The sequence below is a fragment of the Muscardinus avellanarius genome (assembly GCF_963383645.1).
Source record: "Muscardinus avellanarius genome assembly, chromosome: 11".
In the NCBI taxonomy this organism is placed as follows: Eukaryota; Metazoa; Chordata; class Mammalia; order Rodentia; family Gliridae; genus Muscardinus; species Muscardinus avellanarius.
In genome coordinates this window covers 8386554-8412285 of record NC_137797.1, presented here as the reverse complement: position 1 = coordinate 8412285, position 25732 = coordinate 8386554, and the positions used below count along the sequence as shown (strand labels likewise).

Below are 25732 nucleotides of genomic sequence, written 5' to 3'. Positions count from 1 at the left end.
CATGATCCTCTGGTCTCAGCCTCCCAAATTCCCAAATGCTGAGATTAAAAGAGTGCACTACCATGCCCGGCTCTTAGATATTAAAACACTGTACTGGGGATGGAACCCAGGGGCATTCTACCTTCTACACACCCACCTCTACTTTATTTTTAAACAAGTTCTCACTAAGTAGCTGAGACTGGCTACAAACCTGTGCTCTTCCTGTCTCAGTCCTCCCAAGTACTGGGAAAGCATGCACCATAAAGCACAGCTTTTTCCATTCTTAACATCACCACCTGTTACCACAAACTCATCTTTTTCTAACATACCTAATCCAAACTACAGACCAAATGTCCATATTTTGCTTAAAATGTTAACATAACCTTAGATATTATTTTTTGTGTGTGTGTGTGTGTGTATGTCCAGGGATGGAACCCCCTGCCTTTTTTTTTTTTTTTTTTTTTTTTTTTTGGTGGTACTGGGGTTCCTGGAAGCCCTTCTACCTCCAGCTACACTCCCAGACCTATTTTTATGCTTTTTTATGTAGAAACAGGGTCTCTTAAGCCAGCGCGGCTGGCTTCGAACCTGCGCAATCCTGTCTCTGCCTCCCAAGCACAGGGATTACAAGTGTGCACCACCATGCCCAGCCCCTGCCTAATTTTTATTTTATTTTATTTTATTTGGTGGTACTGGGGTTCCTGGAAGCCCTTCTACCTCCGGGCTACACTCCCGGACCTATTTTATATTTTTGAAACAGGGTCTCTTACGCCAGCGCGGCTGGCTTTGAACCTGCTCAATCCTCTTGTCTCCGACTCCCAAGCGCATGGATTACAAGCATGCGCCACCACGCCCGGTGCTCCTCTGCCCAATTTTGTATTCTTTATTTTGAGACAGGGTCTCACTAAGTTGTGGAGGCCTCACTAAGTAGCTGAGGCCACAAACCATGATCCTCTAGTCTCAGCCTCCCAAATGCTGGGATTACAAGCATGCGCGCGCCACCACACCCGGCTCTTAGATATTAAAGACTTTTCTATAAAATTCTGTGATTAACCAAACACACACACAGAGTCATGTTCAAATATTATATGAACATAATATGTCAAAAGTCAATTTAGCGATTCCTTTTGGTTGATGACTTCTTATGTACCTCTTTGTGCTTTTTCTTTTTCCTCTTACCACCTTCTTTGAATCCTGCTGAGAGAGCAGAAGGGTTTGCAAAGCGCTCTTCATCTGCCATACTGTTTCCAAGGAAGGATTTCAATTCATCATCTTCAACCTCTTCTCTTTCTTGATAGTTCTCACTTTTCTTCATATTATTTCTGCCATTAACATTTTTGCCTGAAGTTGTAACAGATACATAGTTGCCCATCTTACTATCATCAAATACCATGGAAGAAAATGAACTAAGGCCTTCCTGCCCCAGTGAACCGAATGATGTATATCCTGTATCATATGAAGAAAGTCTCTCAAAATCTGGATGTTCGCTGGAATTAGAAAGAAAGGATCCTGCACCTCCGCTTTCATAGGAGTTTCTTGGACCATGTAAAAGGTCTTCTAGTGAGACTTGAAAGACATGAAATGAAAATGAATCACTTTCACCAAAAATTTCTCTAAAGACATCATCTGGCTTACGGGATGTGTAACCATATTCATATTCACTCTCAAAATGACTTTCACTTCCGCCATTCAAGCCTTCCTTGCCATATTTATCATAAATATCCCGTTTTTCATCATTTGATAATACTTCATATGCCTCAGCTACTTCTTTGAATTTTCTTTCTGCCTCTTCTTTGTTTTCTGGATTTTTATCAGGGTGCCATTTAAGTGCCACTTTATGATAAGCTTTTTTAATGTCCTCGGGTGAAGCATATCTGTGCACTCCTAGAACTTCATAGTAATCCACCATGTTTTAACAGGTTATTGGAGACAAGTATCCTAGGTAGGGAGCGCTGTCTTTTGTTTCCTTAAGCTTAGGCTCTGGTGGTGGTGGTGGCAGTGGTAGAGACAGTGACAGCAAATAGGCACATTTCTACATTAAAGGCAACATTCCTACCATAGGCCACTGCTAGGAGACAAGAACTCTGATTATGAGGCAAGCAGAGTGATGTCAGCTGCATTATGTCATTCTGGGTAGGGGTAGGTACTGGACCTTCCAATTGGAACATGTCCAGATTTATACCTGACCCTGTTGACCCCCCTGCACTGTTTACCTTATGCTTTCCTGGAGGCCTTAGATAATGCCTTATAAACCAGTTGGACCTATTCCTGATGGACATAGCATCCCCCTTGCATAATATGATCTCAAGATTACCACCATTAATTCCCTGTTCTTCTATGTTTTGGTTTAGAAAAATGACGAATTGATGAACTGTGAAAATTCAAGTAGTTGACATTTCAGTTGCGAGACATGATAATTCAGTAGAAGATACAAACAAGTGATTCGATTTCAGTGTAATAAGTGGCTATGAAGGAGGAAGCACTGGATGCTAAGCAACCCAACAAGAGATACCTAGTCCAGACTAGGATGTCAGATAACTTCCTAGAGGAAGTGGCCTAGTATGCAAGCTTTCTGCTTACCAGTGGTGAGTCATTTGAGGTCATGGTACCTTTGCCCACCTGAAGTTCACTATAAAATATGTAGTTAAAGATTTTGAGCTGAGCCAGGTATGCTGGCACACGCTTGTAATCTCAGTACTTGGGAGACTGAGACAGGAGGATTGCAAGTTCAAGAACATCCTCAGCTACTTAAACCCTCCACAATTTAGTGAGATCTTATTTCAAAATAAAATAGGGCTGGGGATGTAGCTCATTGGTAGAATGCCCCTGGGTTCAATCCCCAGTACAAAAAAAAAAAAAAAGAAAGAAAAGGTTTTGGAAGCAGTGTATTTTTGTATCCAACATGTAATTATTGAATACCTATTTTGTGCCAAGCACAGTTTAGCCAATGGTTGATAACAGTATTGATCAAAAGGTACCAATTTTCAGGCTGCTTTCTTTGTGTGTGTGTTGGGGGGAAAGTGCTAGGGATTACTCCGAGAGCATTCTACCTCCAAACTATGCCCCAATCCCTATTTTTATTTATATTTTAAAGGAGGGTCTTGTTGGGTTGATGTGAGTCTCAGTATTTGCTGAGGCTGTCCTCAAACCCGTGATTCTCCTGTCTCAGCTTCCCAAAACTGGAATTACAGGCATGTGCCATCACACCTGGCTTTCCATGGTGCTTATAATAATGTACAAATACTATGGAAGTAAAATAATTTGAAATAATGTGGTAAGTGCTCCCAAAGAAATAGTTATATGAAGGGGGCAAAATACTGTGCCTTTGGAAGGCATCTGAGGAGATAACATCAGTGCTGAGACCTAAATGAATGTCCACCTGATGAACACTGAGTTGTTTCTAGTTTGGGGCTATTACAAATAAAGCTAGCCTGGCACAGTGGCACACACCTAAAATCCCTGTACTCAGGAGACTGACAGGAGGTTGAAATGCTGAGGCCGGCCTCAACAATGAAGTGAGACCTGAAGCAATTTAATGTTTCAAAATGAAAAAATAAAATTGGGCTGAGGGGTTTAGCTCAAAGTAGAATGCCCCTCATTGCAATCCCCAGTACCACAAAAACAAATAAAACTAGCATTTATTTCAAATAAATAGAAGGCCACGGGGGAGGAAGGTTTGGATATGCTGCTGTTTTTTGTTGTTTTCTGTTTTCTGTGTTTGTATGTTAAGGATTGAACCCAGGGGTATTCTGTCTCTGAACTACATCCCCATCCCTATTTTATTTTTATTTTGAAACGGGTATCACTAGGTTGATGAAAGTCTCACTACTTGCTAAGGCAGTCCTCAAACCTGCAATCCTGCTGTCTCAGCCTCCCAAGTACTGGGATTACAAACCTGCACCACCCCACCCAGATTCACATATGTTGTTTTAACTATCCTATTTACTTTTTTTTTTTTTTTTCTGGCCATGCAGGGAATTATGCATACTAAGCAGGGGCTCTTCATTGAGCTATACTTTAGGCCTGGTTTATTTATTTCTTAAGTTATTTTGATATTAGGGATTGATTGGACCCAGAAGCTTTCTACCTCAGAGCCATAAGCCTAGCCCTTTTTTTTCTTTTCTTTTTCTTTTCTTCTTTTTTTCTTTTTTTCTTTTTTTTTTTCTTCTTTTTTCTTTTTTCTTTTTTGGAAACAGGATCTACCCAAGTTGCCAAAGGGGGTCTTGCTAAGTTTTTGTGCCTGACCTTGAACCTATGATCTTTGCTTCAGCCTCCCAAGTGCTGGGATTACAGATATATACCACCACACCCAGTTTTTTTTTTTTTTTTTTTTGGTGGTACTGGGGTTCCTGGAAGCCCTTCTACCTACGGGCTATACTCTCAGACCTATTTTTTAATACTTTTTATTTGGAAACAGGGTCTCTTAAGCCAGTGCGGCTGGTATCGAACCTGCGCAATCCTCCTGTCTCCGCCTCTGAATTATGGGGCTTACAAGCGCCCGGCTCTATTCAGTCCTGGGGATAGAACCCAAGGGCATTGTACCTCTGAGCTACATTCCCCCAGCCTTTTTTTTTTTTTTTTTTTTTTTTTTTTTTTTTTTTTTTTTGGTACTGGGGATGGAACCCAGGGGCTTTTCTATCTTCGGGCTATACTCCCAGACCTATTTTATATTTTATTTGGAAACAGGGTCTCACTAAGTTGCAGAGAGCCTCACTAAGTAGCTGAGGGTAGCTTCAAACCTGTGTGATCCTCCTGTCTCAGCCTCCCAAGCACTGGGATTACAAATGTACACCTCCAACCACCATGCGGTGCCCCAGCCCTATATTTTAGTGTTTTTTTTTTTTTAATTTTGTTTTGTTTTGTTGGTTTTTTTTTTAAACAGGGTCTCACTGAATTGCAAAGAGTTTGAGAACCTTCATCCTCTAGTCTCTGCCTCTCAAATGCTGGGATTACAAGAGTATGCCACCACACCTGGCTCTCACACCCAGTTTCTTTGTTTTGTGTGTGTGGTTCTGGAGATGGAGCCCAGGGGCATTTGACCTCCCCTGCCCAATTTTTTATTCTTTATTTTGAAACCGGGTCTCACTGAATTGCAGAGGGCCTCACTAAGTAGCTGAGGCTATCCGCGAACCTCAGTCCTCCAGGTCTTAGCCTCCAGAATGCTGGGATTATAAGCATGCGCCACCTCGCCCGGCTCTGATATATATTTTTAGTGGGTCAACAGCAGTGATGAGAATAATCAATAAGAATCACAGAGTCTAGTTAGAAGTACTGTAGAACAAAGTTGGTCTTCTTTGGGTTAATTTATTATTAGGCTAGACCTGAATTAAAAATGGTTACTGCCGGGCGTGGTGGCGCATGCTTGTAATCCCAGTGCTTAGGAATCAGAAACAGGAGACAGGAGGATCATGCAGGTTCAAAGCCAGCTTCCCTGGCTTAAGAGACCCTGTTTCCAAATAAAAATATAAAATGTTACTGATGGGGAGAGTATGGTGGTGGGGAAACTGTTCCTGGGGACCCCTGTTGGGGTCCCGGACACAATTTCCCTCAAACTACAACAAAACCCAAAACGACCAAAAATAGAAAAGAAAAAAAAAAAAACCACGGGTTCTTGTCCTGAGCTAAGGATAAATACACATAGCTTGGACAGTTGCTGAAGATTTAAAGAAGTTTATTAAAAAGAGAAATACAGAAAATAGTTACAGCCCCATGCCAAAATGGCATGGGGGGAGGGTGGTCCGGGCCAATTCACCACCCCCAAGATACAGCACGTGGACTGGATGTTTTATACCCATGACCTCCATCTTGTTTGGGTAATTCTGACATAGTAAATGTCCCTATAAGGTACCTCCCCCAGCAAGGTGTCACCTTTCAGGAAGGTTGACCCCTCCTCCCATCTTAGCTAGCTTATCTAATCATGTAGATCTGTCTTTAGATAGAGAAAGGCCTAGTTCTCCTCTCCTATTGACTTGCTAACTACATTTAGCTAAATCAATCTAAGTTTCAATAGCTGTTTGCTTCCTGACCAAAGCCAAGCCTTTCTCTCTCCAGGTCTGCCGCCATTTTGACACAATTATTTTATTTATTTATTTTTTGGTGGTACTGGGGTTCCTGGAAGCCCTTCTACCTCCGGGCTACACTCCCAGACCTATTTTTACATTTTTATTTGGAAACAGGGTCTCCTAAGCCAGCGCGCAGGGCTGGCTTCGAACCTGCGCGATCCTCCTGTCTCTGCCTCCCCAAGCGCAGGGATTACAACCGTGCGCCACCACGCCCGGCTTGACATAATTATTTTTGAAATATATTAATAAGCAGAGCTTTCTCAAATCTTCCTAGGCCATTCCCAATACTGGTACATAAAATAGGTCTGGGAGTGTAGCCCGGAGGTAGAAGGGTTTCCAGGAACCCCAGTACCAAAAAAAAAAAAAAGAGAGAGACCCTGTTTCCAATAAAATATAAAATAGGTCTGGGAGTGTAGCCCAGAGATAGAAGGGTTCCATCCCCAGTACCACCAAAAAAAAAATAGTTATAGTCTAGCCAGGCATGATGGTGCATGCCTGTAATCCCTAGTAGTAGGGAATCTGAGATAGAAGGGTCAGAGTTTCAAGACTAGCCTCAGTCTTTTTTAAAAAAATTTAAAAAGAAGCCAGGCATGGTGGCACAGGCTTGTAATCCCTACGTTTGGGAGACTGAGACAGGATCGTACAGGTTCAAAGCCAGCCTCAGTGAAACTCAGTGAGACCCTGTTTCAAAATAAAATATAAAAAATAGATCTGGGAATTTAGCCTGGAGGTAGAGAAGCCCCTGGGTTCCAACCCCAGTACTACCCAAAAAAAAGAAAGAAAAAAAAAGAAAAGGTAACACATGCTTATAATCCCAGCGTGTGGGAGGCTGAAACAGGAGAATTACACAGGTTCAAAGCCAGCTTCAGCTACTTAGTGAGACCCTGTTTCCAAATAAAATATAAAATAGGTCTGGGGTGTAGCCTGGAGGTTGAAGCCCCTGGATTCCATCCCCAATATCCCCCCCAGAATAAAAAGGACTGGTGTAGCCAGGTGTGGTAATGCACACTTGTAATCCCAGTACCACACACACAAAAAAGGCTGAGGTTGTTGCCCAGAGACAGAAAGTCCTGTGTTCAATCCCCGCACCACAAAAATAAAAGAAAACAAAGACAGGGATGGGAGTGTGACAAGAAAGAAAGAAAGAAAGAAAGAAAGAAAGAAAGAAAGAAAGAAAGAAAGAAAGATTTATATTCTATTTCTAGCTTATTTTGTTGTCCTAGAGAATTCCCAAAAATGATGTTTTTCCTTGTCTATTTGATCTGTTTTACTTTCCATCACATTTATAAATAGCACTGTTAAACAATAATGAAATCTAAAAGTATAGTATATGTTTCTAGATAGATTTTCTAGACTGTATGCCAAGTCTGAGTATTTTTTGCTTCACATTTATTTTGCTTTTATATACTAGTTGTCAAGAGATATTCTAAAATGCTTAAAACTCAATTAACTTAGTCTCACTAGTATATGTGCTTACTTGTTTTTATGTATGATATATGCATGATTATATTTGCCTGCCACAACATGATGACTGTAAGTCAGAAACATTATTTCAGCACACTATGAGTCACACTGCAGCAAGTAATTGACATGCATTTTCTTCTTTAACACAGCAAATGAAATATTTTATGCCCATAAGAAAACTGAGGTTCTGAGAGAGTAATTTGTCTCAGGCGACATAGCTTGTTGGTGAAATATTTGATATTTAAACTTAAACCTTGAACTGGTTGTGAGAGCCTTCAGAACTTAGTGAGACCCTTTTTCAAAATAAGGAATAAAACAGTGATAGGAGTATAGCTCAGAGGCAGAATGCCCCTGGCTTCAATCCTCAGTACCACAATAAGTAAACAAGCATGAACCTATCTAGGTGTGGTGGTGCCCACCTGTAATCTCAGCACTTGGGAGGCCAAGACCGGAGGATTGCAGGTTTTCAGCCTCAGCAATTTTGCAAGATTCAACAACTTACCAAGAACTTGTTTCAGAATTAAAAAAAAAAAATAAGATTGGGGTGTAGCTTAGAGGCAGAATGTCCCTGGGTTCAATCCCCAATACATACATACATAGATACATACATATGTACATACATATATTTATACATATTTAAACCTGATTCCAAATTCTACTGGTTCCACTCTACTGCATTTCTTGGACCAGGACATTTGAGTTCAGGCTTTAGACATTCCACAAACATAAATTGAGAACCTATGATATGGAGAGACTAGAAAATCAAAAACTCTGCTCATAAGAAACTCAATTTGCTGGGCGTGGTGGCACACTCTTGTAATCCCCGTGCTTGGGAGGCGGAGACAGGAGGATGGCACAGGTTCGAAGCCAGCCACGCTGGCTTAAGAGACCCTGTTTCCAAATAAAAATATATTTTAAAAAAATAGGTCTGGGAGTGTAGCCCAGAGATAGAAGGGCTTCCAGGAACCCTAGTACCACAAAAAAAAAAAAACCTCATAATTTGAGAGAATCAATTTTAGTAGACCATAAGTATTTTAACACAAGGACTTGCTGCTTTAATTATTCCCCCTCCTTGGGTTCCTCTTCCCCCTCTTCCCTCCATTCCCTCCAGCTGCTGTCCCCTTTTCTCTGATTTCTTCACACAAAACTTCTCAGAATTGTCTTTTCTTTCTTACATCCTTGGCACACTTCATCCTGGTTTCCATCTGTACTATTCTAAAACTGTTCTTGTCAGGTTCTCCAGGGAATTCATGTTACCAATCCAGCGGTTTTACTTTCAGATTCCTCATATTTTATACACATATTTTGTCACAGTTTGAACCCTTTCTTGAAACTTTTTTTTTTTTTTTTTTGGTGGTACTAGGGTTCCTGGAAACCCTTCTACCCCTGGGCTACATTCCCAGACACCTATTTTTTATATTTTTATTTGGAAACAGGGTCTTTCACTCCTAGACACCTATTTTTTATATTTTTATTTGGAAACAGGGTCTCTTAAGCCAGCAAGGCTGGCTTCGAGCCCGGCATGGTGGCGCACGCTTGTAATCCCTGCACTTGGGAGGCGGAGACAGGAGGATCGCACAGGTTCTAAGCCAGCCTCAGCTACTTAGGCTCTCAGCAACTTAGCAAGGAGACCCTGTTTCCTAATAAAATAAAAATAGGTCTAAGAATATATCCCGGAGATAGAAAAGCCCTTGGGTTCCACCCTCATTACCACCAAAAAAAAAAATTGGGAGTACTGAGAATTGAACCAAGGCGTGTTCTATCTTCAGGCTACACCCCCAACACTTTTTACTTTTTATGTTGAAACAGGGCCTTGATAAGTTGATAAATAATGGAATTATAGGCATGAACTACTATACCCAGCTCTTTCCTAAATTTTAGAATGTAGCCTTAAGCTACCTATGTGAACTCCTTCCTGACCCATCCTTTAATTTTGATTTCCTTATTCTGTGTGTGTGTGTGTGTGTGTGTGTGTGTGTGTGTGTGTGTGTGTGTCCCCATTAAACTGCAGCAAGTCTCTGAGGGTAGTCTCTATTTTCCTGGGCACAACACAGTCCCAAGCATAGAGGAAGAGCCATGTAAACTTTGGAAGGAGAGAGAGAAGGAAGTGCTAATGTGCATTTTCTAAGCATCCAGACTCCTCGGAAGGCACGAATGCCGTGAAGGCTTTCTGGATCTGTTGCCCATCTCTCTCTCCATTCTTCCTTCAGGATGCATGTCATGTTTACAGCGAAGATACTCCCTCCAGCCTGTGCCAGAGAGGAGGATTCCCAGCCGATACTTGGGCCAGCCCAGCCCCTTTACTCACCCTCACCTCCTCAGACCTGGTAAGGCCTTTTAACTGCAACAACTGTCTCCATTTAGGTGCTTTGTCTACAACAGTGCTGTATGTTTAAATTTTTGGTAGTGATGGAAATATTCTAGATTCGTGCTGTCCTATAAGATAGCCACTGAGCAATATATGGTTGTTAAACTCTGATAATGTCACCAGTATGACTATGAAACTGAATTTTGTATTTTATATGTTGAATTCATTTAAATTTAAATTTATGTATGTGAAGCCAGGCGTAGTGGCGCATGCTTGTAATCCCAGCATTTGGGAGGCTGAGAAGAGAGTGCTGTGGTTCATGGACAGCCTCAGCTACTGAGTGAGGCCCTCTGCAACTTAGTGAGACCCTGTTTTAAAATAAAAAATAAATAGGGCTGGGGGTATAGTTCAGAGATAGAATGCCCATGGGTCCCATCCCCAGTACTGGAAAAAAAAAAAAATAGCTGCATGTGACCACTGGTTCCTTATGGGCAGCCAGCATAGAACAAGAAAAACAATAAACTTTGTAACTCAAAATAACTATTAAAAGTATATATTTAAGAGCTGGACATGGTGGTACATGCCAGTAATCCCAATACTTGGGAGGCTAAGACAGGAGGATCACAGGTTCAAGGACAGCCTCAGCAAGTAGTGAGACTCATCAACCTATTGAGACCCTATTTCAAAATAAAAGTAAAGCCAGGTGTGGTAGGGCACACTTGTAATCTCAGTACTTGGGAGACTGACACTGGAGAATTGCAATTCGATGATAGCTTCAGGAAGTAATAAGATTCTCCTCAACCTACTGAGACCCTGCAAATAAAATAGATTTGGGGACACATCTCAGAGGTAGAATACCACTGGGCTCAATACCCAATACCACGAAAAAAATAAAATAAAATGTGGTTGTGGGTATAGTTTGGAGGTAGAATGTCCCTGGGTTCTATCCCCAGTAAACACACACACACACACACACACACACACACACACACACACACACACCCCCGCCGGTATGTATTTTAGGATATTTTTAAAGAAAATTTTTTGCCGTGCATGGTGGCGCAGGCTTGTAATCGCAGCATTTGGGAGGCTGAGTCAGGAGGATCGTGGTTCAAGGACAGCCTCAGATACTTTCTGAGACCCTTTGCAACTCAGTGAGACCGTGTTTCAAAATAAAAAATAAAAAATAGGGCTGGAGCCGGGCGTGGTGGCACATGCTTGTAATCTCAGCATTCAGGAGGCTGAGACCAAAGGATCGAGGTTCGCGGACAGCCTCAGCTACTTAGTGAGGCCCTCTGCAACTTAGACCCTGTTTCAAAATAAAGAATGAAAAATAGGGCAGGGGTGTAACTTGGAGGTCGAATGCCCCCGGGTTCCATCCCCAAACCCGCAAAAACAAAAAAAAGAAAAAAAAATAGGGCTGGGATGTAGCTCGGAGGTAGAATGCCCCTGGGTTCCATCCCCAGTACTGCTAAATGATAGATAGATAGATAGATAGATAGATAGATAGATAGATAGATAGATAGGGTTGAGGGTATAGATCAGAGGTAGAATGCCCCCTGGGTTCTATCCCCAGTACCGCTAAGTAAATAAATAAAGAAATAGGCTTGGGAGTGTAGATCAGAGGTAGAACACCCCTGGGCTCAATCCCAGTATGGAAGGAAGGAGAAAAGAAAAAAAGAAAAGAAACGCTTATTCCACATTAAGTAAAAAGAGAGACATTTTGGAGCCAGACATGGTGGCACATGCTTGTAATCCCAGTACTTGGAAGGCTAAAACAGGAGAATTGTGGTTTGAGGACAACCTGAGCTATTTAGTGAGCCTTCCATAATTGAGACCTGGTTTACAAATAAAGAATTAAAAAGCCAAGCATGGTGGTGCATACTTGTAATCCCAGCGCTTGGGAAGCTGAAACAGGAGGATCACACAGGTTTAAAACCCAGCCTCAGCTACTTAGTGAGACTCTCAGTAACTTAGTGAGACCTTGTTTCCAAATAAAGTATAAAATAGGTCTGGGAGTATAGCTCAGAGGTAGAAAATCCCCTGGGTTCCACCCCAAGTGCCTAAAAAAAGAATAAAAATAAAAATAGGGCTAGGCGTGTAACTTGCAGGTAGAATGTATGCCCCTGGGTTCCATCCTCAGTACCTCAAAAAGAAAAAGAAAAGACATTTTTGAGGGCTGCAGTGTAGCTTAGTGGTAGAATGCTTGCTTAGCTTGCATGCAGCCCTGAATTCAATCCCTAGAACAACACACATGCTCACACAAAAAGATATTTTTATTTACTTACTTATTTTTGTGGTACTAGAGATTGAACTCAGGAGCATTCTGCCTCCAGCCCTTTTTTTTTTTTTTTTTTTTTCCATATTGGAGATGGAACCCAGGGGCATTCTGCCTCTTGAGCTACACACCTCCAGCCCTATTTTTTTATTCTTTATTTTGAAACAGATCTCACTGAGTTGCAAATGGCCTCACTAAGTAGCTGAGGCCGTCCTCGACTGCAATCTTCCTGTCTTAGCCTCCCAAATGCTGGATTACAAGCATGCGCCACCATGCCCAGCTCCCAGCCCTTTTTTATTTTATTTTGAAAAGTGTCCAGCTGGGCGTGGTGGCGCACGCTTGTAATCCCATATTTGGGAGGCTGAGACCGGAGGATTGCGGTTCGCGGACAGCCTCAACTACTTAGTGAGGCCCTCCGCAACTCAGTGAGACCCTGTTTCAAATTAAAGAATAAAAAATTGTGCAGGGGGTGTAGCTCGGAGGTCAAATGCCTCTGGGTTCCATCCCCAAACCCACAAAAAAAATTGTCTCACTAGATTGATGATTCTACTCACTATTTGCTGAAACTGTCCTCAAAAATGTGATCATCCTGTCTCAGCCTCCTAAATACTGGGATTACAAGCATGTGCTACCACAGCCAACACAGAAAGAAATTTTAAGAAGCATGTTTTTCTTTTTTTTCTTTTTTTCTTTTCATTTTCTTTTTCTTTTCTTTTTTGTACTAGGGGTTGAACCCAGAGGTATTCTACTTCCAAGTTGTACCCCCAGCCCAATTTTTTTTTATTATTATTATTTATTTGGAAACAGGGTCTCAGTAAATTGCAGAGGGGCTCGCTTTTTCTGAGGCTGGATTTGAACCTGGAATCCTCCTGTCTGAACCTTCCAAGTACTGGTACTACAATCATGTACCACCTCACCTGGCTGAAAACATGTTTTTCTTGAAAGTGTTAATATTCATTCCTGCCAGACATGGTGGCACATGCTTGTAATTCCAGCATTTGAGAAGCTGAGACAGAACGATCACAGTTTACAGACAGCTTCAGCTACTTAGTGAGGCCCTTTGCAACTCAGTGAGACTCTGTTTCAAAATAGAGAATAAAAAATAGGGCTGGGGGTGTAGCTCGGAGGTAAAGTGCCCCCTGGGTTCTATTCCCAGTACCGCAAAAAAATAAATAAATAAAATAAATTTTCATTCCAAACCCTTGTTTAACAAAAATACTTCTTTATAGATAGGGAAGATTTCTAGATGTGTTTGTCAATACTTTGGAAGGTAATCAATCCAAATTGATAAAGGTGATACAAAAATTAAATAATTTTTTTCTGCTTTAATATACCAGTATTGCTGCTAAAGGTGTATCATTGCTATTGCTTAAATTAAGACCTATGGTGGTGGGTTGTTTGTGTGTGTTTTTTTTGTTTGTTTGTTTGTTTCTCTGTTTGTGTGTGTGTGTGTGTGTGTCTGGGGATGGAACTCAGGGGCATTCAACCTCTGAGCTATACTCTCTGCCCAATTTATTATTCTTTATTTTGAAACAGTCTCACTAAGTTCCTGAGGACCTCACTAAGTAGTTGAGGCTGTCTGCAAACCACAGTCCTCTGGTCTCGACCTGCAAATGCTGGGATTACAAGTGTGCACTACCATGCCTGGCTGTAGTGCTTTTTTTTTTTTTTTAAGCCATTTATGGGTTAAACTATGGCAAATAAATATCATCCCAAAGATGTAGGTAGGATACAAAATAATAGGGTGATACCAAGTGCTTTGTAGAAAAAGTAGTCAAGTGTTAAAGATAAATTCAGCTGAGCGTGATGGTGCATGCTTGTAATCCCAGCACTTAGGAAGTTGAGGCAGGAGGATCACACAGGTTCGAAGCCAGCCTCAGCTACTGAGTGAGACTCTCAACAACTTAGTGAGACCCTGTTCCCAAATAAAGTATAAAATAGGTCTGGGAGTATAGCCCTGCAGTAGAAAGTCCCTGGGTTCCACCCCCAGTACCACAAAAGAGAGAGAGAGAGAGAGAGAGAGAGAGAGAGAGAGAGAGAGAGAGAAGTTCACTTTTTTCTGTCATAAGAATGTAACTGTGTTTGCTGTGTAAGCATATGTATTCATACTGTAAATTGCCTTTAGAAATGTGTTACTCTTTCACTGTCTCCACGCAGTGAATGATCCCAGTATGTCTCTCAGTGAGGGCTTCCTTTGGCTGATTCTTCATCAGACTGAAATTCCTGCTGGGAAGTTGACTGAGACTCAGCAAATGCAGCTTACCACTGAAACACAAGAAATCAGAATTTTTCAAAGCTGTAAGGTAAGCTAAATAGCAGTCCAGTGGTAATAAGTATTTTTCTACTCTATCAATTTACCTGTAACCTGTATTAAAGAAAAATGATATAGAATTCATACTAAGTTTTACCAGCTTTGAAAATTACTGATTTCTTGTGGTGAGATACTTTTCTGTGGTGAGCTGCTGCATTTTCTAATCGTAATATCAGCATAATGAACTCTGTATCTAGACTGTTTGCTACAGACATTGTATGCACATTGACTCTTTTAAGTGAATGTAAACTCGTATACTCACATGTTTTCATATTTGCTATATGGGAAAAGGGGTGCTCATCCAAATTATATTCTAGACGCAAGGTTTTAGACATTAGGATAAGTGAAAAGAGAAGCAGATGGTTTGGTTTTGTTTTTGTTTTCTGTGTAAAAGTCCTTGGTTTCCTTTAAAAAAAAGTTCACATTTGTCATAATGGTTTTCCTAATACATGGAAGTCCTTAAAACTTTTGGGAAGCCGGGCATGGTGGTACACACTTGTAATCTCAGCATTTGGGAGGCTGAGACAAGAGGATTGTGGTTCGAGGACAGCCTCAGCTACTTAGTGAGGCCCTTTGCAACTCAATGAGATCCTGTTTCGAAATAAAGAATAAAAAATAGGGCCGAAGGTAGCCAGGTGTGGTGGTGCACGCTTCTAATCCCAGCTTTCAGGAGGCTGAAACCAGAGGATCGAGGTTCACAGACAGCCTCAGCTACTAAGGGAGGCCCTCTGCAACTCAGTGAGACCTGTTTCAAAATATAGAATAAGAAATTGGGCAGGGGGTATAGCTCGGAGGTCAAATGCCTCTGGGTTCCATCCCCAGAGCCGCAAAAGAAAAGAAAAGAATAAAAAATAGGACACGACTTGTAGCTCTGAGGTCAAATACCCCTGGGTTCCATTGCCTGACACACCAAAAAAAAAAAAAAAAAAATAGGGCTGAAGGTAGAATGCCCCTGGCTTCCTTCCTTAATACCACCAAAAAAAAAAAAAAAAATAGTTTTGGAAAACATCTCAATCTCTTTCCTAATTATTATATAAGTCCTATAAATGTTATACCACTCATAAAACTGCTGTTGTGATTTTATATATGTATCTTTTTATTTTTTTTCTTGAGAGAGTCTTGTTGCCCCCGCTGGTTTCAGCTTGGGCCTTAGCCTTCAAATACCTGAGATTAAAGACATATAAAGATAAGGCCTGGCATGGTGGCACACGCTTGTAATCCCAGCACTTGGGAGGCTGAAACAGGAGGATCGCGCAGGTTCAAAGCCAGCCTCAGCTACTTAGTGAGGCTCTCAGCAATTTAACGAGACCCTGTTTCCAAATAAAATATAAAATAGGTCTGGGAGTATAGCCTGGAGGTAGAAAGCCTCTGGATTCCACTACTAGTACCACCAAAAAATATAGATATAGATATAGATATAGATATATACAACTACTCCCCATTAGTCTTACTTTTTGTATAGAAGTGTGTGTGTGTGTGTGTGTGTGTGTGTGTGTGTGTGTGTGTGTGTGTAAGCATGGATATGCAATTTTTGTATATCACTTAATTATTTCTTTAAATTCTTAGAACTAAAATTCTTGGATTAACACCTCTGAGTTTTAGGGAGCCATTTTCCCTAGTGTTTTTGTTTTGTTTTGTTTTGTTTTGTTGGCAGTACTGGGGATGGAAACCAAGGGCTTTCTACCTCCGAGCTACTTCCCTAGTCCTATTTTTTATTCTTTATTTGGAAACAGGTCACTGAGTTGCAAAGGGCCTCACTAAGTAGCTGAGAGGCTGGCCTTGAACCACGATCCTCCTGTCTCAGCCTCCCAAATGCTGGGATTAAAAGTGAGTGTCACCACGCCCAGCTTTCCCTGGATTTTTCTTTGCCATTTCTTTTTCTTTTTCTTTTCTTTTGCAGGACTAGGGATGGAACCCAGGGTATTCTACCTCTGAGTTACACCCTCAGCCCTATTTCTTGGTCTTTTTTTTTATTTGTGAAACAGGGTCTCACTGAGTTGTGAAGGGCCTCACTGAGTAGGCTGAGGCTGTCTTCGAACCACAATCCTCCTGTCTCCACCTCCCAAATGCTGGGATTACTAGCATGCGCCACCACACCTGGCTTTCCTTGCCATTTTTACTCAAGCTTCTTAAGCAACAGTGGCTTAAAAAATATTCAGTAGGATGCCATGAAAAACAAAGGAATTCTATTCTGGCTTTGCTGCTCCTGTGTTAGCTGGATCTACAGTCATACTAGTTCTCATTGTGAGTTTCAGTATTTGTCATTTCCTTAGAGAAATTTGAAGCTAAGCATGGTGGCACACACTTGTAATCCCAGCATTTGAGAGGCTGAGACAAAAGGATCTTGGTTTGCGTACAGCTTCAGCTACTTAGTAAAGCCCTCCGCAGCTTAGTGAGACCCTATTTCAAAAAATTAAAGGAGCCAGGTGTGGTGGCACACGCTTATAATCCCAACATTCAGGAGGCTGAGACCAGAGGATCATGGTTTCAGACATCCTCAGCTACCTAGGCCCTTTGCAGCTCAGATGCTGTTTCAAAATAAAAATTAGGGCAGGGGGTGTAGCTCGGAGGTCGAATGCCCCTGGGTTCCATTCCAAGAAAGAAAGAAAGAAAGAAAGAAAGAAAGAAAGAAAGAAAGAAAGAAAGAGAAAGAAAGAGAAATAAGGAAGGAAAGGAAGGAAGGAAGAAAGGTTGGTCAGGAATGGTGGTGCACGCTGTAATCCCAACATTTAGGAGGCTGAGATAGAAGGATTGTGGTTCGCAGTCAGCCTCAGCTACTTAGTGAGGCCCTCTGCAACTTAGTGAGACCCAGTTTCAAATTAAAGAATAAAAAATAGAGTCTGGCGTGGTGGCGCATGCTTGTAATCTCAGCATTTGGGAGGCTGAGACTAAAGGGTCATGGTTCATGGACAGCCTCAGCTCTTAGTGAGGTCCTCTATAACTTAATGAAATCCTGTCTCAAAATAAAGAATGAAAAATAGGGCAGGAGGTGTAGTTTGGAGGCCGAATGCCCCTGGGTTCTATTCCCAGACCCACAAAAAAAAAAAAAGAAAGAAAGAAAGATCTATGCAGACAGTGGGCATTATCAGAAGGACTCATCTCACATATTCAGAAGCACTTCCAACAGTAACCACATTCTTTGAGAAGTAATCAGAATAAAAATGTGTGGCAACAATTTAAGTTTTCTCCATTTACCTTTTTGCCTCTGTCATTAACTATAATGGTAGAGACAATACTGTATATCATAGCCATTCGTCCTTTAATGATGTGGCTGTGTTCTGAGAAATGCATTGTTCAGCAGTTTGCCATTGTGCTCACACAAACTCAGGACTCCTGTGCCCTCAGTAGCTGACAAAATCTCATGGTACCACCATCATATGTGTCCCCTCTTGACCAAAACATTCTGATGTGGACTGTGAATTTATCTAAAGAAATTAAAAGATTGGCTCTAGAATGGGTTATGAATCATAATTCAAATCATCTTGCCTTAAAAATTTCAAAATTAGTTAGGTTACCCATGTTTCAATGATAGTTTATTGTAGTTTTATTTTGCTTTTATTTATTTGTGTGTGTGTGTGTGTGTGTGTGTGTGTGTGTGTGTGTGTGTGTGTGTTTGGGGATTGAACCCAAGGGCACAACTGGCTCCGAACCAGCACGATCCTTCTGTCTCCGCCTCCCAAGCATGGGGATTACAAGCGTGCACCACCATGCCTGGCTTACACAGGGTTCATTTTTAAATGATAAATTGCTAAATAAAGTTTTCTTTAATAATATCTAAAAAATTAAGGACATTATTTGGGTAATGATGAGATGATTTTTTTTTTCCTGTGCTAAGGATGGAACCCAGAGGCATTCTACCTCTGTGTTACACCAGCCCTATTATTTATTCTTTTTTTTTTTTTTTTTTTTTTTATTGTACTGGGGTTCCTGGAAACCCTTCTACTTCCGGACTACACTCCCAGGCTTATTTTATACTTTTTTTTATGGAAACAGGGTCTCTTAAGCCAGCACAGCTGTCTTCGAACCTGTGCGATCCTCCTGTCTTCGCCTCCCAAGCGCGGGGATTACAAGCGTGCGCCACCACGCCCGGCTTATTCTTTATTTTGAAACGGGATCTCCCTGAGTTGCACAGGGCCTCACTAAGATAGCTGAGGCTGGCTACAAACCTGCAATCCTCCTCCTTCTGTCTCAGACTCCCAGATGCTGGGACTATAAGTGTACAACACCACTACAAGCTTTTTTTTGCAGGTCTGGGGATGGGACCCAGGAGCATTTCACCTCCGAGCTCCACCCCCTGTCCTATTTTATTCTTTATTTTGAAACAGGATCTCACTAAGTTGTGGAGGGCCTCACTAAGTAGCTGAGGCTGTCCACGAACCATGATCCTCCAGTCTCAGCCTCCCAAATTCTGGGATTACAAGCATGTGCCACCATGCCCAGCCCACTCCAAGCTTTAATCACTATCTATTTGTATTGTTTCTGTGTTTTCATCTTGTCTTCATCTCCTGAATTAGATTTTAATGCATAACAAAGTCTGTTTATATGGACTTTATATGTTTAAGTTTATATAAACCAAGCATAGTGGCACAGACTTGTAATCTCAGTACTTGGGAAGCTGAAACAGGAAGATCGCAGGTTTGCAAGCCAGGCTCAGCTATTTAGTGAGGTCCTCTGCAATTTATTGAGAACCTGTTTCAAAATAAAGCATAAAAAATAGGACTGGGGATGTAGCTCAGAGGTAGAAGCCTCTGGGTTCAATACCTAGTACCACATTCACACACACACACACACACATTTATAGATGAATAAACCTACTCTTTTTATCTGATTCATTTTGATGTTTCATTTCAATGTATCATTATGTTGATAACTAGCAAATAGAAATGCAATATACTGCCATATAAAGCAGAATTATAGATGATTTCTCTTTTTTGTTTTTATTTTGGAATGCAGTGAAAAATAAATCTTGAAACATAATAAATTTTTATGTGGTTTAAATACTGGTTAGTGAACAGCTTATTTATTTCCCTTTTGGTTTTTTGTTTTGTTTTCTTTTTGCTGTACTGGGGATGGAACCCAGGGGCCTTCTACCTCTGAGCTACACCCCCAGCCCTGTTTTGGGGGGTCTGAGGATGGAACACAGGGGCATTCTACCTATGAGCTACACTCTCTGCCCTATTTTTTATTCTTTATTTGGAAACAAGGTCTCACTGAGTTGCAAAGGGCCTCACTAGTAGTTGAGGCTGCCCCTGAACCGCTATCCTCCTGTCCCAGCCTCCAAATGCTGGGATTACAAGCGTACGCCACCTGCCCAACTTTCCTTTTTGTTGTTGTTATTGTTATTGTTACTGAGGATTGAACCCAGGAGGGTTCTACCACCAAACTACACCCCTGCCAGCCCTTTTTGTTTTTAGTTTTGAAACAGGGTCTCACTATGTTGCTAAGGCTGTCCTCAAACCATGATCCTTCTGTCTCTGTCTTCCCAAGTACTGGGATCACAGGCGTGCGCCGCCATGCTCTACTCTTTACTTCTCTTTTTAACCTTTCTACTTATTTCTCAACACTCAGAAAATCTTTGGACAGGCTTTGTGGCCCATGATTGTAATTCCAGTAATTGAGAGACTAAGAAAAGAGGATCACTGCCGGGCGTGGTGGCGCACGCTTGTAATCCCCGCGCTTGGGAGGCAGAGACAGGAGGATCACGCAGGTTCGAAGCCAGCTGCGTGCACTGGCTTAGGAGACCCTGTTTCCAAATGAAAATGTAAAAATAGGTCTGGGAGTGTAGCCCGGAGGTAGAAGGGCTTCCAGGAACCCCAGTACCACCAAAAAAAAAAAAAAAGAAAAGAGGATCACAGGTTTAAGGCCAGCCTTAGCAACTTAGCAAGACCTTGTTTCAAAACCAAAAATAAAATAAAATAAGGCTGGGGATGTAGCTCAAAGAAAGAATGCCCCTGGTTCAGTCCTCGGTACCACAAAAAAAAAAAAAAAAAAAAAAAAAAGATTGAGAGGAATCAACTCCAGGTATGATTCAAGAAACTTCTAAAGAACTATGTAATAAAAAGTTCCCGAATAGCTGGGTGTGGTGGTGCACGCTTGTAATCCCCGCGCTTGGGGAGGCAGAGACAGGAGGATTGCGCTGGTTCAGAGCCAGCCTCACTGGTTTAAGAAACCCTGTTTCCAAATAAAAATATAAAAATAGGTCTGGGAGTGTAGCCCGTGGGAGTGTCGCGGAGGTAGAAGGGCTTCCAGGAACCCCAGTACCACCAAAAAAAAGTTCCCGAATAGTCATTTAAGACTTTCCCATGCTGTGTGAAAGCCAATGACTTTCCAGAGCGTCTATGCAGATCCTTACTTTGAGATGAGCAGCGGTTGGCCACGTAAACTATAATCTTCAGAAGTCCTGCCTGGATCTGGAATTACCAGGACAAAATCTCTCTAGTGTAAACTCTTTGGGAAATAATTATAGCCGTACTTCTATAGCGCTTACTGTGCTAAGTGTTCCATTAACTTGATCCTCCTGACAGCTGTGTTGAGCCCATGCTGTTACCATCTGCATCTTACACATGGACAGACAAACTGAGGCACGGAAAACTGTGGCAGCTCTTGCCAGAGTCTCATGAGCTACACCCCAAAAACAGTGTTAACACTTAGACTGAAGAATATTAATCTGGGAACTTAAAGCTTAAAGTCTCTCTCTCTCTCTCTCTCTCTCTCTCTCTCTCTCTCTCTCTCTTTGCAGTACTAGGGATAGAACCCAGGGCATTCTACCTTTGAGCTACACCACCAGCCCTATTTTTTTTTTAATTCTTTATTTGAAACAGGGTCTCACTGAGTTGCAAAGGCCCCCACTAAATAGCTGAGGCTGTCCTCAAACAGCAGTCCTTCTGTCGCAGCCTCCCAAATGCTGAGATTACGAATGTGTGCCACCACACTTGGCGGTACTGGGAATGGAACCCCCAACTGTGTGTGTGTGTGTGTGTGTGTGTGTGTGTGTGTGTGTGTGTGTGTGTGTGTTACTAGGGATGAAATCCAGGGACATTCTAACTCCGAGCAACACCTCTGGCCCTGTTTTTTATTCTTTATTTTGAAACAGGGTCTCACTGAGTTTCAAAGGACCTCACTAAGTAGCTGAGGCTGTCCCTGAACTTCAGTCCTCCTGTCTCAGCCTCCCAAATGCTGAGATTACAAGTTGTGCTACCACACCTGGCTTTCTTTCCTTTTTTATTTATTTATTTATTGGTGGTACTAGGGTTCCTAGAAACTCTTCTACCCCCCAGACTCATTTTGTACTTTTTATTTGGAAACAGGGTCTCTTAAGCCAGCGAGACTGGCTTCTAACCTGAGCGATCCTCCTGTCTCCACCTCCCAAGCGCGGGGATTACAAGCGTGTGCCACCACGCCCGGCTCTTATTATATTTTTGTTAAATTCAAGCCGGGCGTGGTGGTACACGTTTGCAATCCCAGCAATTGGGAGGCTGAGATAGGGTCTGGGTTTGAGGACAACCCCAGCTATGTAGTGAGGCCATTGCAACTCAGTGAGACCCTGTTTCAAAATAAATAATTAAAAAAAAAAAAAAAGACTGGGGTTGTAGCTCAAAGGTGGAATGCTCCTGGGTTTCATCCCCAGGACCACAAAAAAAAAGAAAGAAAGAAAGAAAGAAAGAAAGAAAGAAAGAAAGAAAGAAAGAAAGAAAGAAAGAAAGAAAGAGAGAGAGAGAGAAAAAGAAAAGAAACCCAACTTAGAGGAGTTTCTGTTTTGTTTTGTGATATTGGGGTTTGAACTCAGGGGTGTTCTACCTCTGAGTTATACCCCCAGCCCTTTTTATTTTTATTTTTATTTTACCTCCGGGCTACACGCCCAGACCTATTTTATATATTTATTTAGAAATAGGGTCTCGTAAGCCAGCGCGCACGGCTGGCTTCGAACCTGCGCGATCCTCCTGTCTCCACCTCCCAAGCGCGGGGATGACAAGCGTGCGCCACCACGCCTGGCCCAGCCCTTTTTATTTTGAAACAAGTTTTCTCAGTTGCTGAGGGTCTTGCTAAATTGATGAGGCTAGCCTCAAACCTGAGATCCTCCTGTCGCAGCCTCCCAAATGCCGAGAATACAATTGTGCACCACCATGCCAGGCTTTGGAAGTTTATTTGTTTTTGTTCTTGGTACCAGGGATGGAACCCAGGAGGGTTCTACCATGGAGTTATTTCCCCAACCCTTGTCATTTTGAGACAGGATTTCACTGAATTGCCCAGGCTGGCATTAGACCTGCCATTCTCCTCTCTTAGCATCCCAAGTATTGGGATTACAGGTGTATACCACCACACTTACTGAGAGAAATTTTATTTTATTATTTATTTATTTATTTAGCGGGTCTGGGGATGGAACCCAGAGGCATTTGACCTCCGAGCTACACCCCCTGCCCTTTTTTTTTTTTTTAATTCTTTATTTTGAAACCGGGTCTCACTGAGTTGCGGAGGGCCTCACTAAGTAAGTAGCTGAGGCTGTCCGCGAACTGCGATCCTCTGGTCTCAGCCTCCCAAATGCTGGTGTTACAAGTGTGCACCACCACGCCCGGCTTGAAAAATCATTCATTATAAAATTTCTCAAGCCAGGCGAGGTGGCAATGCTTGTAATCCCAGCGCTTAGGAGGCTAAGACAGGAGGATTGTGCAAGAAAACCTCTGGATTCCACTCCCAGTACAATAAATAAATAAATAAATAAATAAATAAATAAGTAAGTAAGTAAGTAAGTAAGTAAATAGGGCTGGGAGTATAGATTAGAGGTAGAAAAGCCCCTGAGTTTCAACCCCCAGTACCACCAAAAAAAAAAAAATTTTTAATGAAGAATAAAAAAAATAGGGCAGCCAGGCGTGGCGGCGCACGCTTGTAATCCTAGTACTTGGGAGGCTGAGACAGGAGGATCACAGAGGTTCGAAGCCAGCCTCAGCTACTTAGTGAGCTCACAGCAACTTAGTAAAACCCTGTTTTAAATAAAATATAAAATTGGTCTGGGAGTGTAGCCTAGAGGCAGAAAGCCCCTGGGTTCCATGCCCAGTACCACCAAAAAACAAAAAATAGGGCAAGGAGTGTAACTCAGAGGTCGAATGCCCCTGGGTTCTATCCCCAGACCCGCAAAAAAAAAAGTTTTTTCAGATATTGCATGTATGTATCACTGTGAACTATATTATAGTGTGAAATTATAATGCAACAATAAATGTATAAAAAAGGTTTATAGTTTTATTTAATTATCTTGATACTGGGGGGATATTGAACTTAGGTAGCTCCAGGGAGCTACTCACTCATCCACCTCCTTTTTTTTTTTTTAAACAGGATCTTGCCAAGTTGCTGAGGGTGGGTACTAGGATCACCAGGCCCAGCCAGAGAGGCCTGTGTTTTACATTATAAAGGAAACATTAGCTTTTATTTTTTCCTCTCATATTCTCTCTTTCCCTCTTCTCCAATTGAAATCAGTTCAGAAACTACTTTTCATTTTCTTTTTTTCTTTTTTTGTAAGTGTGTGTACAGTACTGGGGATTGAACCCCAAGGCATTCAACCTATGAGCTACACCCCCAGACCTATTTTATATGTTTGTTTGTTTTGAAACAGGGTCTTGCTAAATTGCTGAGGACCTCGGCAAGTTGCTAAGGTTAGCCTCCCAAGTACTGGGATTACAGATGTGGACCACTACCCCAACAAACTACTTATTTACAGTGAAAATGACCTGATATTACACAAAATTATTTTCAGAATAAGACCACATTTAAATCCTAATCTCATTAGTTTCAGGAAATAATTAAAATACATACCTAGATTGTAGCAAAATCCTGCATCTTTTCATCCATTTGTAGTCTTTATTTCACTTTCTTCTCTGAGTTTTTTGCTTGGCTGACACAATATGAAGAGCATTCTTCTTGCTGTCTGGTAGGCCCAGTCCTAAGTGCCCTGGAAGAGCTTTCCCTCTTAGCTGCAGAATCTTAGAATTGATTTGTGAGACTTCATTGTTCAGAGTCCAAGTTATTAACATCTGGGCCTTGATTGGTTAAATATACTTCTTAGAAAAGCTGTTCTGTCCTTGATTACACATGATAAAAGAATGATTTTGTTCTCAATACTTTACAGTTTGACAAAATGACAAAATGTCTATTTAAATAGAGTTTTATCAGAAGAAATTCAGGCTAGATTGACTACAATAGCTCTGTGACCAAAGGCCACTGCAGCTGCCAAGTTTACTTCTAAGGTTTAAAGTTCATTGCTTTATCATGCCTTTTTTTTTTTTAACTGCTTCAGATGAAAAGAAATCTTTTTCTTGGGTAATTTTTCTGTTGTCGCAGCAAATTCTTAATTACTTTAAGATCTTGGAAGTTTAGAGCATTTAGTTAATGATCATTCCACAATGTTAATGATTACTAGGCTTGGGAAAATACAGCTAGTATTTTAAATATTTCTCATGTAGTCATCTGTGTGAAATTGGATTGAGCAAAGAGGAATGCTTTAAAGGGTATAACAGATTGTTTTCATGTGCCTAGTGGCACACACTTGTAATCTCTAGTACTTGAGAGGCTGAGACAGGAGGATCACAGTTTGGTGACCAACCTCAGGTACTTTGTGAAGCCCTCCACAACTTAGTGAGACCCTATTTCAAAATAAAAAATTTTAGGCTGTGGGTACATACCCTGGTGAATGTCCTGGGTTCAATCCTCAATACCACAAAAAGGTTTTGGGTTTTTGTTGTTGTTTGTTTGTTTGTTTTGTGTGTGTGTGTGTGTGTGTTGGTACTGGGGGTGAAACCCAGGGACTTTATATTTTATTTGGAAACAGGGTCTCACTAAGTTGCTAGGAGCCTCACTAAGTAACTGAGACTGGCTTTGAACCTATGCGCTCCTCCTGTCAGCCTCCCAAGCGCGGGGATTACAAACCTGAGCTACCATACCCAGCCACAAAAAGTTTTTTAAAAAAATTCTAGGCCGGGCGTGGTGGCGCACGCTTGTAATCCCCGCACTTGGGAGGCTGAGACAGGAGGATTGCACAGGTTCGAAGCCAGCCTCAGCTACTTAGTGAGGCTCTCAGCAACTTAGTGAGACCCTGTCTCCAAATAAAGTATAAAATAGGTCTGGGAGTATAGCCCAGAGGTAGAAAGCCTCTGGGTTCCACCCCCAGTACCACCAAAAAAAAAAATAATTCTAGGCCAGGCGTGGTGGCACAGGCTTGTAATCCCCACTCTTGGGAGGCAGAGACAGGAGGATCACGCAGGTTCAAAGCCAGCCATGCTGGTTTAAGAGACCCTGTTTCAGCCGGGCGTGGTGGCGCTCGCTTGTAATCCCCGCACTTGGGAGGC

At 41.8% G+C, this 25732-nt stretch overlaps 2 protein-coding genes across 2 annotated transcripts in view; one reads left to right on the top strand and one right to left on the bottom strand.

Annotated features, from left to right (window-relative positions):
* The window catches only part of XPNPEP3 (X-prolyl aminopeptidase 3), a gene marked incomplete at its 3' end in the record, with an annotated part of 64892 nt that overhangs the window by 5503 nt on the left and 33657 nt on the right, over positions 1 to 25732 (top strand). The window contains exon 2 of the mRNA XM_080705288.1: positions 9713 to 9829. Coding sequence (XP_080561414.1) covers positions 9713 to 9829 — 117 coding nt within the window. The remainder of the gene's footprint in view (positions 1 to 9712; positions 9830 to 25732) is intronic.
* Positions 1091 to 1885, bottom strand: DNAJB7 (DnaJ heat shock protein family (Hsp40) member B7; the record flags this gene model as incomplete). Its single annotated transcript, XM_080706521.1, has 1 exon — positions 1091 to 1885. The coding sequence occupies one exon, from the start codon at positions 1883 to 1885 to the stop codon at positions 1091 to 1093; it is 795 nt and encodes a 264-aa protein (XP_080562647.1).